Source organism: Macaca thibetana, chromosome 10 (genome assembly GCF_024542745.1).
Source record: "Macaca thibetana thibetana isolate TM-01 chromosome 10, ASM2454274v1, whole genome shotgun sequence".
Taxonomy (NCBI): domain Eukaryota; kingdom Metazoa; phylum Chordata; class Mammalia; order Primates; family Cercopithecidae; genus Macaca; species Macaca thibetana.
In genome coordinates this window covers 3,899,733-3,919,014 of record NC_065587.1, presented here as the reverse complement: position 1 = coordinate 3,919,014, position 19,282 = coordinate 3,899,733, and the positions used below count along the sequence as shown (strand labels likewise).

At 50.0% G+C, this 19,282-nt stretch overlaps 2 protein-coding genes across 4 annotated transcripts in view; one reads left to right on the top strand and one right to left on the bottom strand.

Moving 5' to 3' along the window:
• The window catches only part of TBC1D22A (TBC1 domain family member 22A), a 417,738-nt gene that overhangs the window by 134,522 nt on the left and 263,934 nt on the right, over positions 1–19,282 (top strand). For all 3 annotated transcript variants that reach the window (XM_050805877.1, XM_050805878.1, XM_050805879.1), the window contains one exon: positions 2,932–2,994. In XM_050805877.1, the coding sequence (XP_050661834.1) occupies positions 2,932–2,994 (63 nt within the window). The remainder of the gene's footprint in view (positions 1–2,931; positions 2,995–19,282) is intronic.
• The window catches only part of CERK (ceramide kinase), a 461,681-nt gene that overhangs the window by 214,126 nt on the left and 228,273 nt on the right, over positions 1–19,282 (bottom strand). The gene's annotated exons all lie outside the window — the stretch shown is intronic.

Sequence of the window (19,282 nt, the reverse complement as noted above, 5' to 3'; positions counted from 1 at the left end):
GCCAAGTTACCATTTTGCAATTTAGTTTAATATAAAGTGTGTCTAATGATGGTTTCTTAAATAGTCAGTTGACAGATGATGTACGTAATGGGAAAACACTTAAAATTGATTTATGATTCACACTGCACTCAGAATTTGCTGTTAGAATAGCTCTTTGAGGACTTTATAGTTCTCACTCTCTTTGTAATATGTGAAAGGTCAAAATGGTAGCTCTTAATTGGCATCACTGTCTTAGCTATCTGAAATCAGCTTGTGCGTTTCCTGATGCACGGCAGGAATGTTTCCCTCTGCAAACCCTGCTTCTAGGTGAAGGAGCTTTGCCACGTTTTCTCTCTCAGACGTGGGATAGCTACAGCTATCCACGTTGGTTTTATCTGTTTAAAAAAAAAAAAAAAAAAAGGCCAAATATACACCTTACCTCTGTTACATAATCAAAGATTCTTTAAGTTAAATGCCTTCCTGGACGGCATCTTCCAAGATGGATGGGACACAGGGCTGCAGGAGGAAAAGTGACTTAGGAGTGAGGCTGTGGCAAAGCGGCCCCTCCATTTCCTTCCAGGCCGGAGCTGCCCGTGGCCCGTCTTGCCTTCTGTCCCACACCAGGGCCCCTGGGCCTCACTGGGCCACCACTCAGTTACTCTGGGAAACCGATTTGATACACAGATTACTTTGGATTGGCTTAAGGAAATATTAGCTTACCTGGCCTCCTTTGCCACTCCACTGGTTTTAGGAAATTGATAAATTTGGTATTATTTTGAACCCGTTTTTAAATGCATTTTAATTTCAGAAAAGATTTCAAAAGGATGACACTAGCATCTATCTGCGAGTTTACCAAGCAGAATTCTGTTAGGAGTTTTTGAAGAGAAAGTTAATTACGAACAGGTTGCATACATCTTTATTTAGTTACTGTGATAGGTAATAAAAAGATTCCAGATTATTGTGAATTCCCAGACTATTTCTACATTAATACAGATGAGACATGCATCCGGCAACATGGTAGTTTTTCCTGTCTGCCTGATGCTTTGAGGCCTCTTGGAACTGTGCCTTCTACGTTCTCGCCATCACCATTTCAGGCAGAGCTGGGCCCAGTGGGGGTTTGGAGACCCTGGTTTCTCCTTTACATCCACTTAGGCGTTTGACCTGTGGACTGAGCCTGACCGGTCGTCTGACCCGCAGTGGGCAGTGCTGCCCCTGCACACCGGTGGAGGGAGCAGGATGGGGGTGGTCTCGGCAGGTTCCCCACTCGCTTTCCATCCTTTCTTCATTTGATTTTTATGTGCTCACTCTTCTGCTGAAGATGTTATGTCAGAGCCACATGGATTCAGAGTTAAACGTTCATCTGGTCTGTCTGTTCCTCCCTCAGTCAGCTCTCTTGTGGCCTTTTTCTGACTTGCCCAGTTCTGTGTATGATGGGAGGCCAGCAGGATGGAAGGAGGGATGCGTAGAGCCCCACGTGCCCAGCCTTGTGGAGGACCGCCTGTCTAACGTTGGAGCCTCTCCTGACAGTGAGGATGATGGCAGGGGTCGGGTCTGGTGGGCGCTGCCTCGTCTGCTTAATAAATGTGTGACAGGTGCTCCTTTGTAAGGGGGGCTGTGCTGGCCCTGGTCATGCAGAGGTGGCTCAGACCTGGTTCATGCCCTGCAGGAGCTTACGCTGCTCATGCCGGGACAGATGTGTGTCCACACAAGTGTAACTGTATGGGAGAGCAGTTAGGCCTCCAGGACACCCTGACAAGAGACCTGGGCCCTTGTCCCTGCTGGCACCTGGGCTCCTGCATGGGGCCAGCTGCAGTCCTTTGGCCCTGCCTGTCTGGATAGAGTAGTGCTGCTTCTGCCTCTTCCTTCTCATCCTCCTCTTCCTCCTGCTCTTCCTCCCCTTCCTCCTCCTCCCCTTCCTCCTCCTCCTGCTCTTCCTCCCCTTCCTCCTCCTCCTCCTCGGCAGTGCTGCTGCTGGCAGGCCTCCTTTGGCACGCATTACAGATGTGTGTGCACCTCAGCTTATTCCATTTGACTGTTGACTCACAGTCTTACTTGATGTTCACCAGTAACCTTTTGAGATACTTGGAGCAGGCATTTTGTAGACAAGGAAACTGAGGCCTGGCCACAGTGTGATAAGTGGCAGAGTGACGGTGTCCCAGCCTCCTGGGTGTTAGAGTCCTCTGTGGAGATGTGCAAGGATGGGGTGAAATGAAATGCAATCGTAGCATCTCCCTTGGCATTGAAATTTGCCTGTCTTCCCTCAGCCCATTGGCGCCGTTATCCTGGATAAACGGGAGCGTGGGCTGGTGTGAGATGTTCACGTGGGATGCTGGGAGGCAGCCTGTGATGCCAGCCCAAGCTCACAACACTCTTGTTTGGTTGCTTCTTGAAGCCACAAGTGTCCCCCTCTGCAGTGTTGGGGACTTTATTATGACTCTCATGTCAGATGGTGGCCAAGCAGGAACCAGCCGACACTAACAGAGGCTTTCAAATGCTTCCTTTGAAAAATGTTCTAGATTCCCCCAGGACTTCATAAAGTGGAGAAAAATGTGGCCTCTGTCCAAGAAGAAGCTGTCACAGCCGAAAACGTGTAAACTATTGATGTACTTGAATTGCTCTCTGTGTCAGAGGCTGAAAATCGATGTTTACTAATTGCTGTGGCTGATGTACTAAGCGGCCGAGGCCTGCTCTGTTCCCTAATCACGCCGCAATGGCTGCTGGATGGGGTCAGTGTTAAGCAAGCCTGTTGCCTAGGACTGGGCAAGCTGTTCGGAAAGAATAGACTTTGGTGCCTCCTTCAGGGGAGAAGGCGGTAACAGAACAAGAATCCTCAAGGAGAGAGCAGGGTAGACGCAGGGGAAGGACTTCCCTCAGTGTTGCGGTTTTAATCATAACGCTTGCAATGATGTTTGTTGTCACGTAACATAAATGTCTTTTCTCCTGCTTCTCCAGATCCACATAGACATCCCTCGCATGAGCCCTGAAGCGTTGATCCTGCAGCCCAAGGTGACGGAGGTAAGACGCTCTTGCCGTGGGGCAGTTCCCCTTGTTGGGAGTGGCTGATGCCCGCTGTGCTAACCAGACAGTGGGTGCAGCCGGAGGTGCTTGCCCAGAAGCAAGGTTGCTGTGGCGAACTGCCAGTGCGTCTGGCCCTTGTGGACACAGTTGCTGACAGGAATCTTATTTGTTCTTTGAATGTTTTTACTGTATAATATTGACACACAGCAAGCAATGTATGTAATACACATGTGTGGATGTATGCACTCATGATCCACCACCAGATTGAGGAACCAGAACCCCCCAGTGCTGCTCAGCGACACACATGGCCATGACCTCAGGCCTGACCCAGAGCACTGAGGCTGCTTATGTATCCCCCACCCCCTGCAACCCCCTTCCTGGATGACGCTTTCTTGCCTTTTATGTTTTCGATTCTTTGTGACTTTCATTCATGGGACAGTAGGAACACAATGTATTCATTTAATTTGGGTCTTTCGGAGCTGCATCACTCTTTGTGTAGTCTGGTCTCTGCCTCTTGTTTTTTTCCTTTATTTATCTAGAGACAGAGGCTTGCTCTGTCTCGCAGGCTGGAGTGCAGTGGTGTCATCTCAGCTCACTGCAGCCTCCACCTCCTGGGTTCAGGTGATTCTTTTGCCTCAGCCTCCCTGGGCTGGGATTACAGGTACCCACCACTGTACCTAACTAATTTTTGTATTTTCTGTAGAGATGGGGATTTGCTGTGTTGGCCAGGCTGGTCTCGAACTCCTGATCTCAAGTGCTCTGCCCTCCTTGGCCTCCCAAAATGCTGGCATTACAGGTGTGAGCGACGGCGCCCGGCCTCTCTCATTGTTTTCTAAGATTCAGCGAATCTGTTGTATCTAGTTGTATAATGGTTTGTTATTTAAATATTCCACACTCTCCTTCGCCTTCTTCCTGTTGTACATTTGGATTGTTTCTGATGTTTTGCTGTTAGGAAGGGTGTTATCTGGAGCCTTCACGTACGTTTATGCAGGTGCCCACAGGTAAGGTTTCTCTAAGGCGTTTACAAAGCAGTACAATGATTGCATCACTGGGTGTGGTGTGTGCTTGTTGTACCTTCAAGATAATGTCCACACACTTCCCAGACGGCCTCTGCCAACGCATCTCCCCTCTGCAGCGTGTGAGCGTTCCCTCCGCGCGCCGCACTTCTTTGCCAGTTCTTCATGCCGCGGACTTCTTGTTTTTGTTGCTCTGGTGGACATTCCTACTGGAGTCCTCAGTTCGTTTCTCTGGTTGCTCTCAGAGTTAAATATCTCTGTATATTTACGGATGTCTTCTGTCTTCCCCCTTCGGCAAAATGTTCCTGCCTTTTGCGCATTTTTCTTTTGGTTTGCTGATTCACTCTTTCATGAGTTGTTGATCTTGACATGGGAAGAATTCTGATTCTTTGTCGGTTTGTATGTTGCAAAGATCTTCTGCCCCCTGCAGCTTTTCTCTTCCTTTTTTCCTGGTGGATCTTGATGATCAGAAGTTGTTAGCTTTAGTGTGGTTGAACTTCACAGTCTCTTTTGGTGAGCACTGGTTCGCGCTTTATCTGAAGAACCTTTTTCTACACATGAAGGTGTCTGCCCAGATTTTCATCCAAAAGTTTTGCTTTTCATGCCTCCGTGTTCAGTTCATCTGCAGTTGATGGGAGGTAGGAATCTGTTTAATTTCCTCCTGAGACAGCGGCAGGCCCCATACTGTTGTTGGGTCCAGCTCGTCTCCCGTATTTGCGATGTCACTCCTGTTTTCTGTCACTACCACATTCATATAGATCTGTGTTGTGTGTTTTTTGTTTTTGGTCCCAGTATTTAGGGAGTCTTCCCTTCATATTGCACCTTGCAAGTAATTTAGCTTCATGAAGTCCTCCTACCTGGTGGGGGCGCACACCGCCCAGTAGTTTCCTCTTCACCGTGGATGGCCAGTCCCACCCCTTGTTCTTCCACACACATCTCAGAGTCAGTTTGCCAAGGTCTTTCACTTGGTTTTTGTTTTTGAGGTCTGTTTGGTTTATGACTGGAATTGCATGGAATCTTTCTGTTGCATGGAAAGTTAGGGGTCAGAAAAGACAATTTTCAGTTTGGGAGAATGGATAGCTTTATGAAATTAAATATTTATTTTCGTGAACGTGCTCGTTCCTCTTTTAAAAGTCATTTTTAATGCTTTTCAGTGAAACTTTTGAATTTTCCCCATGAAGGGACTTGTACATGTGTTACCTACCAGTGGAGGGTGTCCAGGTTCTTGATGCTTTGAATAAAGAATTGGACAAAATGCACAAACAAAGCAAGGAAAGAATGAAGCAACAAAAGCAGAGAGTTATTGAAAATGAAAGCACACTCCTCAGTCAGTAGTGGACCTGAGCAAGCAGCTCAAGGGCCTGGTAGCTGAATTTTCTGGGGTTTAAATACCCTCTAGAGGTTTCCCATTGGTTACTTGGTGTACACCCTATGTAAATGAAGTAGTGGCCCACGATCAGTCTGATTGGTTGCAGAAAGTGATGAATCGGAGGCTGAAGTCACAAAGTTACACTTCTATGCAGATGAAGTCTTGGCCTGGGACCAATCAGAGGTACTTTCAGTATTTCATCTGCCACGCAGAAAAAGGGTGGATTGTGAAGGGAGTAGCCTCTGGTCCTTTTGTTACCTGGGCACGGAAAGTTTTTTTTTTTTTTTTTTTTAGTTCTAGGAAGCTAGTGTGAATTGGCCATAGGTTACCTGCCTCCAGACCCTATTCTCCTGCCTCACATATTTTATTAGATTTATTCTTAGTTATCACATTTTTTCTTGTTATAGTAAATGTTATCTCTTTAAAGCTGAATTTTTTTATCGTTTGAAATATTTTGTTTTGCATGTTGATTGCTTCAGTAAATGCACTTTTAAACTTTGACATTTCTTGTCTGTGCAGTAAATCTGTTAAAAAACAACTCAGGATTGTTAAAGCAAAAGTACTTATAGATTGTAGAATACAAAAAGAGAAAATTAGTGTCCAACGGAAGGAGCCATTATGAGACGCTTCTCTTTGATTGTCCTTTTTAGTAATTGTGCTTATCATACCTGGAAAATGAAATAATTTATTATAATCTCCTTTTTACTTACGATTTTAAAAATGGGAAATAGAGCCTGCCACAAGATCTTTGGTTTATTCTTATTTATTTTTTCCTACCACTTGCCACATTCTTTGTACGGCTGACCTCTCGGCCCCTTGGTCTCAGAGTGTGGACCCTGAGTCACTGCTAGCGGTAGCAATTGGCAATTGGTCCTCTTGTCTCTGACCCCCGTGGGCCTCGAGCTGTTGGTTTGGAAAGCTTCCCCTGTCAATTGAGAAAAATGATGAGACAACTCTTGATCATTTTAGGAGGTTTATTTGCCAAAGTTAAGGAAGCACGCCTGGAATTCAGGTCTGTGTTTTCTCCCACGATGATTTTCAGGGCTCCAAATTTAAAGGGGACAGGGCCGGATATTGAGAAGTGCACAATTTTCATGTAAGAGGGAGATAGAGAACAACAGTCATTCATGCCTTTGTCTGGCTCAGTGAATCTGCATTTTTTCTTTTAAACGTAAAATGACATAGACAAATGGAGCAGAGGGAAGATGCAGGGAGTCTGTGTGTTACATAAGATAACCTAGACACAATGGGGCTGGGGAACAATCAGATACGCATTTGTGTCTGGTGGGCCGGGGGAGACTGCACCTGTAAACATAAGCTATCCATTTACACTGCCATGGTGAAATGTTTGCAGAAGCACCTTAAAAGGTCTTGCAGCTCACTAGGAATTTCCTTGTGGGCAAAATATGGGGGAGGCGTGTAGCTTCATCTTGTAGCCTTCTTATTTTGGAACCAAAAGGGGAAGGGAGGTTTGCGTCGCCCAGTTCCCAGCTGGACTTTTCCCTTTGGCTCAATAAGTTTGGGATTTCAAGATTCAGTTTCCTTTCACGCCCTCGGCAGTGGGTCTTGCTCGGCTCCCACGTGCTCCCCCTGGGGGGTGCTGATCCTCTCCAGGTCCCAGCTCAGCAATGCTTGGCAGAGTGGATCAACTTGGAGGGTAGATGAGCTTCTGGGAGAGCCAGGCTCCTGCAGGCTGGCAGAGTGTGAAGAGTGGGTAACTTGAGCACAGCCTTGTGTGTGTGGGGAAACTGAATGATGCGCAAGGGGCTTTAGGAAAGTATTGAAATGTTTGTCTTGGCCGGGCGTGGTGGCTCACGCCTGTAATCCCAGCACTTCGAGAGGCCAAGGCAAGCAGATCACCTGAGGTCAGGAGTTCAAGACCAGCCTGGCCAACATGGCGAAACTTTGTCTCTATGAAAAATTAAAAAATTAGCCAGGCGTAGTGGGGTGTACCTGTAGTCCCAGCTACTTGGGAGGCTGAGGCAGGAGAATTGCTTGAACCTTGGAGGTGGAGGCTGCAGTGAGCCGAGGTGGCGCCACTGCAGTCCAGCCTGGGTGACAGAGCAGTACTTTGTCTCAAAAAAAAAAGTTTGTCTTGTGTTGGCCAGTAGAAAACATTGAGTTATGGTTTCTGGCATTGTAGAGGTTAGATTTGAATACATCTGCAAGTGATGGCAAATCCCTAATTATGGTGCCTTCACAGGACAGAACTCGATGACTGTCTCCAGTACGAGGTCATTGTCAGCAAATTGTTTGTTCCTCTGTGTGCTTGTCTTTGACCTCGTGGTCCAGGGCGGCTGGCCTAGCACTCTTCATCACATTTGCCTTCCACTGGCAGGGCTAATAAGGCATGGGTAGAGAAGGCCGTACCCCCACTTTAAACGTGTGTCCCAGCAGCTGCGCATAGCTCTTTGGCTTGTTTCTTACTGGCTGTGACTTAGCCTGTCATCCGAAGTGACATGGTTGTATAGTTAGCTGTATGGATCAGGGAAAATATAACTTTGAGTTTTTTAGTTATGTGTTCCCCTAAAGTTTGGGCTTCTAGTAGGAAGAAGGATTTCTGCCGTAAGCATCCCTCCAGCCCCCTGCATCTATGGAAACATTGACTTATCCGTTCCACAGGTGATGGTCGGGTCCACGGTGATCAGTTGCTACTTTCCTTCTCTTCCTCCTTTTCTCCTTCCTTTTCTCTTTCTCTCCCTCTGGTCAGCTTTATCGAGGTCTAATAAAATCCACCTATTTTAGGTTTATAATTGGATGTTTTGACAGCTGTGAGTTTTTTTTTTCTTTGTTTGCTTGTTTGTTTGTTTTGAGACGGAGCCTTGCTCTGTTGCCCAGGCTGCTGGAGTGCAGTGGCGCGATCTCGGCTCACTGCAACCTCCGCCTCCTGGGTTCAAGCAATTCTCCTGCCTCAGCCTCCCGAGTAGCTGGGATTACAGGCACCCACCACCATGTCCAGCTAATTTTTGTATTTTCAGTAGAGACGAGGTTTCACCATCTTGGTCAGGCCGGTCTTGAACTCCTGATCTCGAGATCCACCAGCCTCGGCCTCCCAAAGTGCTGGGATTACAGGTTTGAGTAACCACGCCCAGCTTGACAGCTGTGTTTATAGGTGTGTACCAACCCCCTAATATGTGATACAGAACATTTCCGTCACTCTGCGAGGTTCCCCGTCCCTTTGTGTCAGTGTCCTCTCCCCACCCTTGCCCTTGACAACTGCTGATCTTTCTGTCAATAGAGTTCTGCTCTTTTGTAGAATTTCATATAAATGGAATCGTGCAAACTGTAGACTTCAGTCTGTGTCTTCTTTTACTTGGCATCGTGTTTTTGAGGTTCGTGCCTGCTGTTGCAAGTATCAGTAGTTCATTGCCTTTTCCTGCTGAGTAGTATTCCTGTATGGCCATACCACAGTGTGTGTGTCTGTGCACCAGTTGACGGACGCTGGAGTTCTTTCTAATTTTTGCCCGTTACAAACTCAATTTTCTCTAAACCTTCATGTGCTCATCCTAGTGGCGAAAGCAAACATCCTGGTCGCACTGCCGATTTTAAAGGGAAGTCTTTTAACACTTTAAACACTGACTTGTGGTTTTAATCTTTACTATGTTAAGGAGGGTGCCTTGCTCTTATTTTTAAAATCATGAATGGTTATGGAGGTTTATCAAATCCTTTTTCCTCCCATCCTCTGAGATATGTTTTTGCCTCTTTGATCTGTTAACCTAGTGAATTCTATTAGATTTTCTCATATTGAGCCAACTGTATATATATCCCTGAAATAAATCCAAATTGGTCACAATGGATTTTTAAAAGTGCATTTCAGAAGTTTGTTGGCATCTCACGTGCCAGGCCACCCTGCAGGATTAAGTTTGCTAACGTGTGATGTGCCACGCTGCCAGACATGGAAGCCAGGTTTCTCTTTAATTTGGAGAGTGCTTTCTGACCATTGTACTGATTCTTCAGTTAAGCTCTAATGTGGAGTCTTCTCAGCTGTGTTGTTTTCTCTGGTAATAGTGACCCTGTGATGTTTGCTGTGAAAGTATTGTTTATTTTCAGTACTTAGTTCTTTGGACGTAATGAAACCCCTGTGTTTTGCTAACCTATCAAGATACCTGACGTGGGCACAAAACGTGGTCTGTAAATTAACATATTTGAATGAGGCGAATGTTGAGTGATTCACACACCAAATGTAGCATTACTGCTTGTCGCGAGAGAGTTCTACCCATTAATTAGGTTGTAAACATATAGTCAGTAGTTTTGGTATACTCAGTGTGGATTTTATGTGATATATGGTTGTCTTTTAACCCATATTCTAGATTTCTACAGTTTGATTTTGGTTTCATTCATCAAGTGTTATAATTCATACGGGGAGAATGTTCCTTGAATCATGTTGCAGAAACTTGAGTTGTAAATAATTTCTTCTTTCCGAGGTTATGATGCTTCTGGATTTTGAGGGCTGTACATCCCACAGGTCTTCTCAGGAGAATTCTCTGTTTTGCTCCTCTCCCAGAAATTATCTCCATGGCGCTTTATATACTGTGATGTCACACTGCTGATGCATATAGTAGAATTATGGTATTTTAAAATTTCTCAAATCAGATTGTTTATAAGTAAACATGAGTACAGCAACATTTTCAATTTCAATATAGTTCCTTTTTAGTTACGCAGAGTCTCTCAGCTCCCTTGTGTGCATTGAACTACTGGTGTTCCGGGCCTACCTTGGAGGCATGTGGGGTGTTTGTTAGGTGGACATGGTGAAGACTGAGGTCCTTGGTAGGGGACCTCAAGCCACTCCTGGGAGCCTTCTGCGGGAGAGTGCTGTTGAGGTTTTTAGGAAGAACCTTTTGCTTCTGAATTAGCACGTGTGTTCTGGCGTTCAGGTTTCTAAAGTTTGGCAAGCAAACTGGGAATGCCTCTAGTTTTTAAATTTCTTCAGCCCTGGTGGTAACCAGTAGTAGCAACCATTTTTATTATTGTTGAGTATTAACTGATTTGCGAAAAGATACCTTGGGAAGAGTTTAAAATTTGTACTACTTTTAATGAATTCCCACTCTCTGACAAAGATGCGAACATCACGAATGTTACTAGAACTTCAGTAGCTAATGATATGCAGTGAGTACTTCTTGTTTGAACCACTTCAGATTATTCTGTGTTGTCCTTAAACACAGCCACATCCATAAGTCGTCCTTCCTTTACTGCCCTTTGCTAGATAATATCACCACTTAAGCGACAGCTCGCTCATTGCAATGCAAGTTGCTGTCCTGGTACAGGGCCCCGCTGTGTCCGCTAGACCAGCCCTTCCACTGAGCTGACTGTTCGCCTCCACTCAGAGTGCACTGAGCTGACTGTTCGCCTCCACTCAGAGTGCACTGAGCTGACTGTTCGCCTCCACTCAGAGTCCACTGAGCTGACTGTTCGCCTCCACTCAGAGTGCACTGAGCTGACTGTTCGCCTCCACTCAGTGTGCACTGAGCTGACTGTTCGCCTCCACTCAGAGTCCACTGAGCTGACTGTTCGCCTCCACTCAGAGTGCACTGAGCTGACTGTTTGCCTCCAGAGTCCCGTCACTTAGAGCCCCGTTCAAGTGGGCACATTGTTTTCACCTTTCCTGCGATAACTGCAAGTAACACATCTGGATTTTTGACACACAAAGGTGTAAGGTTGTGATTCCCGAAGAACAGCAGCAGGCAGGCACCCGGTGGGCACGGGGTGACGTGAAGACTCAGATGTGTGTCCTCAGCAGTGCACAGTTGAAGTGAGGGATGAAGACATGTGCATGAAACCCAGAGAGATCATGTACAGTTGTCAGTGGAACCACAGTTTGCATCCTGCCGACTCCATTCCAGGGTGGCTGAAAGAATTGGAGAGGACAGCCCGAGGAGGGGCAGCGTATGGGGCACTCGACTCTGGAGGGTCATACTGAATTGCTGGGGCTGCCTCCCTTCCCTGCTCTGTGGTTTCTTCTATTTCCCGGCCCGGTTGGGCCGCGGCCCCTCCCTGGTGCACCTGGTGTCTCTGGATCTTTTCTGCCGGGGACTCTGCAACCCAGCCTCATGGCCTGCAGGGTGCACAGACCGCGGCCTGGTGAGTGCCTGGGGCCAGGGGCCAAGGTGAAGCTCAGTGGCCCAGCCACCCCAGGCTGCAGGCGAATGGGCTCCCCTTCGAGAACCCACAGCAGAGCAAGGTTCAGCCTGCAGGGGTGGCTGTACTCGGGGAAGCCGTGGACCAGACCCTCTCCCTGCATCGAGCCAGCCTGTGTGCCCTCCCCACCCTGGTGGCTGCTCCGGCTGGCTAGGCCTCTCCTCTGAGATTCTTGGCTCTGTACCTCTGGCTTTTGCCGCTTGAATTTGGGGACTTGTCGGCTCTTCCTGTTTCACTTTAGTGGACTTCCACCCTAGCTCTTGCCTCTGGTCACTGCTCTGAGTGTGAGTCTAGAGGGGCCAGCAAGGTCCTGAGGGAGTTGTGAGGAATCGGGCCCTGTCCGGGGGCGTGGGGAGTCTGAGAGGCCCCCTCAGTGTTCTGCAGCTGCCAGGTCTTCCTGTGCCTGCCCCAGCAGGGGAAGAAGCAGCACACGGGAGCGTGTTTCCTTTTGGCTGGGCCGCTGCTGTGGGACGGCCCCAGTGGAGCGGGGAGGAAAGGAATTTCCTTAAAGAGGTTCTTACCTGACTTCTTTTCTGGCTGAGACTGTCTAAGGCAGCAGTGGAAGCACTGGGTAGTGGTTGGGATTGAGGGGTGGCAGGAACTCCCAGCAAACCGGGAAAAGCGTCAGTTGCTCAGAGCTTGCCCGGCTGCTGCTGAGGGCCCTGCCGCCAGTGGATGCACCTTCAAGGGAGGTGGTATGCTTAACTTTTACCCAAACCCTTTTAAGTGTCACCCTGTAGACTTTGAAAATGCTTATTTGGAAAAAATGATGTGAAATCTGTCATATATATATGTATGTATGTGTATATATGTGTGTGTATATATACACATATCTAAATTTAAAAAGTATATATGTGTTTGTATTTACCAGTCTGAGAGCAAAAGCTTAGAACTGGCTCAATGTAGTTTTTTGAGGGGGGAAAAAAAGGTACGATTATTTGATGCAGGGCTTCAAAGTCCCACAGCATGTGTCCCTTGGTGTTGGGGATGGGACCTCTTTTTCTTCCAAAAGGCTTTCAGTGATGTCTGCTGTGTGGCGAGCTCATTGTGGTGAAAATCACGCGGCAGGATAATTTCAGGGTAACCCTCGGCAATACCTTCCGAATGCGCTCTCAGCTGTGAGCGCTTTCCTGGCTTGCCTGCTGGTGACTAGGATGAGAATTTTTATTTTTTTGTTTTTATTTTATTTTTTTTTGAGACGGATTTTCACTCTTTTTGCCCAGGCTGGAGTGCAATGGCGTGATCTCGGCTCACAGCAACCTCCGCCTCCCGGGTTCAAGCCATTCTCCTGCATCAGCCTCCGGAGTAGCTGGGATTACAGGCAGCACCACCGTACCTGGCTAATTTTGTATTTTTAGTAGAGACGGGGTTTCTCCATGTTGGTCAGGCTGGTCTCGAACTCCTGACCTCAGGTGATCTGCCTGCCTTGGCCTCCCAAAGTGGTGGGATTACAGGCGTGAGCCGCCGCGCCTGGCCGAGAAAATGTTTTAAAGCCTCTGCAGCTTTCCGAGGGGCACGGTGGGGACCCTCAGGTGCCACAGTACAAATCAGGTGATTTGGGAAGGAGTTTTAAAAATGATACTAAATTACTTTGGGATTAGAACTAGTTTTTGCCATTTCAGAATACTGGCATAACTCGTATGAAGTGATTTAAGACAAAAGATAAAAGGAATGAGTCAGTGAGAACAGTAGCAGCTGCAAGGAAAGGGAAGCCTGGGCCTGGAGAAGGCCTCTGTCCTTTCTGATGGAGATAGTCATCCTGTCAGGTGGCCTCACAGCCTGCCAGCATGAAGAGGAGCTCGGGATCTGTGACTGTCACCTCTGCTCAGAGTCTTTCGTGAACAAGTTGGTAAAGCAGCGGATTGATTTGGGTCCGTGCAGGGTGTTCTGAGTAGCCACCCCCTGGGCTGGCATTCTTAGCTTCCAGCCCTGCAGCCGGCCCCGGGAAGGAGGGCACGGGGTGGGCGCCGGAAGAGGAGCCTACAGTTGGCTGGCAGGTGGGGGGACAGGCAGGGTCTCTGGGGACTGAGCTGAGTGGGGGTCTCAAGGCGGACACTCGAGGGCCAGAGGTCCTAGAGATTGGGGCCAAGGGAGCCTCTGGGGCATGGCCAGGGATGTCCTGAACCTGGGGGCCGAGCTTCCCCCTGCCTTGCTGGTTTCCCGCAGGTTGTTCCACAGCCTGTGGGCAGGCAGGAATGAGACCATCGTTCTGGGGTCATGACTTTCCAGTGTCCCAGGCATTCTCTGTTTGTGGAAACTTGTTTCCATTGTTGTAGGTGGTGGGGATTTTCCTCTTCCGAGTCTAGACAAGGCTGATCTGTGGTAGCATTTTAAGAGATCGGTTTCCGTCTGCTGCGTTGGTGGGATGGCTGCTGCTTTTGCACTTTTCTGGTGGGTTGGTGGGAGGTCCTGCTGCTGGGGTAAGTTGAGCTAGGATGATTTGCAGGCAGGTGAGGCTCACATTAGCCTTTCAGCCACGTGCGGGGAGCCTGGGACCTGTGACCCGCGACCCGCGACCTGCGTTTGGCTTAGTCGAGGATGGAGCCATCTTGGTTCTTGGTGTGTCCCCAGCACAGCAGTGATGGGAGAAAGGGCGGCTGCAGGAAATTCAAGCAAGTAATTTACCTTTTCTTCCCTGGTGCTACCCAAAGAAATGTAAATCATATATGTTTTCTTACTTTCTAAATTAATAGCTATCGTTGGAGGGAGCTAAGCAGCCAGGAGGTGAGTTTAGATCCGTAATTACACGAAGAGCAAGGAGAGCCTGCCCAGAATAAATGTTGGGGAGGGCTGCATGGCTCTGCGCGGTTTGTGGCAGTGATGTAATTGGCGAGGCTGGTGTGCGTTTAGGATAGGTGAGCTGCCTGGGTGCCGCTGTCTACAGTGGGGACGGTGGGCCTGGACACAGCTTGCAGGCAGCACATCCCTGAGCAGGAAACATGCTCAGGCCTTCTCTTAGCAGCAGGGACTCGGCACTGATGGCAGATGCGGAAGCACGCACCGTGGGTTTCATCTGGCAGGTCCTCTCCATCCCAGATGCTTGGCTTATTGGAAATAGGAAGGCTTTTCAGGGAGAAAAGAAACAGCTCTCCACCTACGAGCAAGTCACTAAGGAAAGGCTGTTCAGTCCGTTTCTCAGCCACATGTAGTTCCCAGATAGACGCTGAGCTGTTTCACTGGCCCGTGGCTGTGTGTGTGTGTTCTTTTTTGTGTATGTGCGCATGTGCTTCTGTGTATGTACACGGGCTCTTTCCTCCCTGTGTATATGTGCGCATGAGCTTTTCATGTGTGTGCGTGTGTTCTCTGCATGTGTGCATGAGCTTTTCCCTGTGGGTGTGGATCGATGCACTTACACTCTTCTGTGTGTGTGTACACGGGAGTTTCTCTGCGCTCTTCTCCGTGTGTGCTCTTCTTCATGTGTGTGTGCTCTTCTTTGTGTGCATGTGCTCTTCTCCACATGTGTGCGCTCTTCTGTGTGTGTGTGCTCTTCTCTGTGTGTGCTCTTCTCTGTGTGTGTGTGCTTTTCATGTGTGTGTGTTCTTCACGTGTGTGTGCTCTTCACGTGTGTGTGCTCTTCTGTATGTGTGCTCTACACGTGTGTGTGTGCTGCTCTCTGTGCATGTGCTCTTCTCCACGTGTGTTTGCTCTTGTGTGTGTGCTCTTCTCTGTGTGTGCTCTTCTGTGTGTGTGCTCTTCTCAGTGTATGTGCGTGTGTTCTTCTCCGTGTGTGCACACATGCTCTTTTCTCTGCATAGAAGGCTCCTCTCCTCCTCCCGCCTCAGCTTTCACCCCCCTCTCTTCCCGTCACCTCTCTGCAGTCTCCCTTCACCAAGTGCTCCTATCTTCCCTGTCCCTTTCGATGGAGTTACTTCTGCCCCTTCCTCTCTGTGCGTTTTTCCACTCAGACAGTGGGGGCCCGGAGGTCCTGACTGGTTGATGTTTGAAGTGCCAGGCTGCAGCATTGCCTGGTAGAGGAAACAGATGGGAGAGGCTGATCACAAACCCAGGCAGGCACCCATGGCATTCATTATCTGTCCCCACAGACCCCCAGAATGAGCCCAGGCCCTGCCAATGGCACAAAACCTGGAGAAGGGAGGAAGGGGAGGGCTCACATGCAGGGCACCAGGGAGCAGCTGCACCATCCGCGCCTGCACCGTCCGCGCCTGCACCGTCCGCGCCTGCACAGTCCGCGCCTCCACCGGCCGCACCTCCATTCAGCCACAAAGAGCTTCCCAGTCCTCCTCTGTGCTGGCCGTGCAGGACTGAGGGTGCCGCAGTAAAGGGTGTGGAGGAGACCCTTCCCAGAGACCCATCTTGAACTGGGCGAGAGCCGCAGGCCAGAGCCGGGCTGGCGCGGTGGAGGAGCTGCTGCTTTGGGTGGGGAGGTGGTAGAGGAGCTTGTCTCTGAGGAGATGCATGTGAACTAAGACCTTGGGTGGAACATCGTGGGAGCTGTGGGAAGTTTGGGAGGTGGGGATTCCAGGTGGAAAGAGCAGCAGTGCAAAGGCCCCGAGACAGCTGCAGAGTGGCTGGGCCTGGTGAGAGAGCACCCGGTGCCGGTTTGGAGGCCAGAGAGCAGGGAGTGGCTGGGCACGCACCTGAAGCCGTGCTCAGGAGTGCGTGGTCTCATCAGGGTCTTGGGAAGCCACGGGGACGGACGGTGTGACCTGACGTTTTCAGCAGCAATCTCTGCTGCTCAGCAGGATGCGGAGCGTGGGGGTGTTAGCAGGAAGACCAGCCAGTAGACTCACTGTGGACCAGGCACAAGGTGATGGTGGTCAGGCTTGTGGCAGTGGAGTAGGGGGAAAGGGTTGGATGCCACACCCGTCTGGGGTTTGCTATAGTGGTGATGGCCTCTGGGGTCCGCAGGTCTCCCTGGGATTCTCTGAGGGGTGGGCCTCAGGGGCAATGGCCTAAAAGCACGTGCCTTTAGTGGCAGAGCCAGGCTTTGTGTGCAGTGTCATACGCTGCCACAGGACACCCGCTTTTCACTGTTTTAGCCTGCTTGCTGCGTTAAAGGTCATTTTTGTTCAATGCTTGAGCTGGCTGTCCTTTATTTACATGTTAGTGGGATGACAGCGGACATCAAGCAGAGTTCAATCTGAAGAATTTGGACTGACTGTTAGCTTTCTTCAGTCAATAAGAAATCGGAATTCTCCATTTTTCCTCAAAGTAGTACACGCGTGCTCTTTTAAAGGGCATTACTACCCAGGCTGGTGCAGAGCGTCCCGGCGTCTGGGTGGACGGAGGCCCTCTGCCCTGACTTGGATGAGGGGAAGAAGGTAATTGCTGGGTCGTTGGGTTGCCTGTGAAAGGGCACTCACGTGGCAAGTGCTTCAGCACTGTTTGTTTGCTAACTGAAGGCTTCGCCACCTCCCGCTGTGCCTGTTTGGTGCCACCGATTTGCCCCGTAGTGCGTTCCGCATTCTGTGTCTGTCCCGAGGCTGTGCTCAGGCAGAACTCGGTCTATCTCAGGTACAGCTCAGAGACGCGGCCTCATGGAGCCTTCTGCTGTGGAACCGAGTCAGGGGCTCCGGCCTGCTCAGATCTCTCTCCCTGCAGCAGCCTGTTTCATGTTCCATACAACCCAGGAACTTGTTGTGCCGAGAGGACTTAGGTCCCCTTGGCGTCCTCCCTGGGTGAAGCTGGGTATGTCCTATTTGCCAAATTGGTTTTCTCCGGCACTTAGGCTGCTAAGGGAAGTATGGCATTCATGCGTATGAGTAGGTTCAGGCTTGAGAGTGTGTTTGTGTGTGTGTGTGTGTGTGTGTGTGTGCGCGTGCATGTGTGAGACAAGCCCTCTGAAAGTGAGGGGCCTTGTTAAATGGTGGGAGTGCTCCACTGCCTAAAGTCTTCCTGTACACACACAGTCACACGTGCTTGCTCTCTCTCTCTCTCTCTCTCTCTCTGTCTGTCTCTCTCTGTGTCTCTCTCTCATTCTGCAGTGTGACTGCCCCCTGCTCTGGGCGGTGCCTGCCTTGACTCCCTCTGTCCAGGGTGTGTGCTCCTGGGGCGCTGCGCTGCCTGTTCCCTGGGCTGTAGAGGACACTGTGTGGTGACAGGGACAGGTCCGGTGGCTGCTGGCTGCCGTGGCCCCCTGGATGCGTGTGGAGGGATATCAGTGGCCTCAGGCACCCTGGACCTTTTTGGTGAGGAGGAGCTGGGCAGAGTTTCTCTATTTCTTCATGACCGTGTGGTCAGCTTCCGTGGAGTCACCACCTCTGTCATTCCTTTTTCCTTCTGTTGCTGCTGCTCCTGTTCTCGTGTGGCCCCTTCCCCTCCACCTCCTGCTCCTGACCCTTTCGGGGGCTCAGAGGCCCCTCAGAGGCTTGCTGGTGAACAGACCCAAGGGCTGTTGAGCTGGACCTGTGCCCCGTGCCTGCCTTCGTGGGCCTAGCCTCCTTGTCTTCTAGTCACACGCCGTCCCCTGGGCTTCTTCCTTCATGCCTCAGTGGCCGGGCAGGGATGGGGCTGCGCGTTGGTGACTCATGGTGCAGCACTGTTGGCCGAGGGGCCCTTCCTGTTGCCGTCCCGCTTCTTCATCTCCCTCTGGGGCCACCGAGGGGCTGCCCCCACATGGCTCCTCTGGCCACTGCTTGCAGCTCGGTTAAATAGCATTCACATCATTTGCGAAGCTGTGGTACGTGAGAAATTCTTAAATAGCACTGTGTTGTTGAGTGGGTTTGGTCTTTGATGTTAAATATTCAGTTCTCTCTAGAAAGTTGTGGACTGAAAATGAAAAGCACGTATGAATGTATATGCGCGAATGTATTACTCATTCCACCGGCGTCTCTCAGGTGCCTGCTGTGTTAGGCAGTTGCTCTGTTACTCATCTGAACAGCCGTGTGGACTGCATGTTGGCGTGGGGATAGGGCGGGGCCTAGACTTGAGGGCTGGTGAGGCCACTCTAGATAGGTTCCTTGGGTTGAGAGACTTCACCTGTCGGCTCCAGGTCCCTCCTTTGTAAGTCCCGGGTTGATAGTGATTTTGGGGATGGAGCCTGCCAAGCCCAGTAAGATTTAGGATTGTAGGCAGTGTGGGAAGAGATCGACTCCTCAGGGTGCGAGCGTGGTCGGCTCTGCGGGGCCGAGTTTGTATGGAAGCGATGTAATTCATCCATCTGACGGAGTGTGTGTTGCTGAAGTCTACCTCCTGTGCCTTGCTTGTGTGGATGAGCCTGGACAGAGCAGTTGGACCCGGCCTTAGCTGCCAGGCAGCCCGAAGGTCAGGCTGGAGCCATCAGCCAGTGACCCAGTGGAGAGGAGTGGGAACTAGGGGGCCACAAAGTAGGTAGTGGTTGGCTCTTCTAGAAAGAGAGTGGAGGGGGAACAGGTGGCAGCAGAGTCTTCACGGAGGGAGTGGTGTTTGAGGTGAATCCCGGAAGCCAGGGGTGTTGAGACTCAGGATGCAGGCGTGACAGGCTTTCCAGGCAGCGGTAGGAGCACGGGCTGATGGCTGGCAGGCTCAGCTGGGGAAGAGTGCTGTAGCTCAGTGCACCCACAATGTGGGTGCTGGCTGGGGAGATCCGGGGCGGGGACCAGACTGAGGGGCCAGGGACACTGCACTGGGCCTGTGCTGGTGGTGGTGGAGGCTCTGTCCGTGGGAGGTGAGGAGCACACAGAGCTCTTCAGCCGCATGTGCACGTGTATGGTGTGGGTGATAGGACTGTGTTGCACGTTGGTATAATAAAACCCTCCTTATGAGTGAAGATGGAAGAGAGTGGGTGGGAGGAAGAGATGGTGGAGAGAGGGATCAACTGAATATA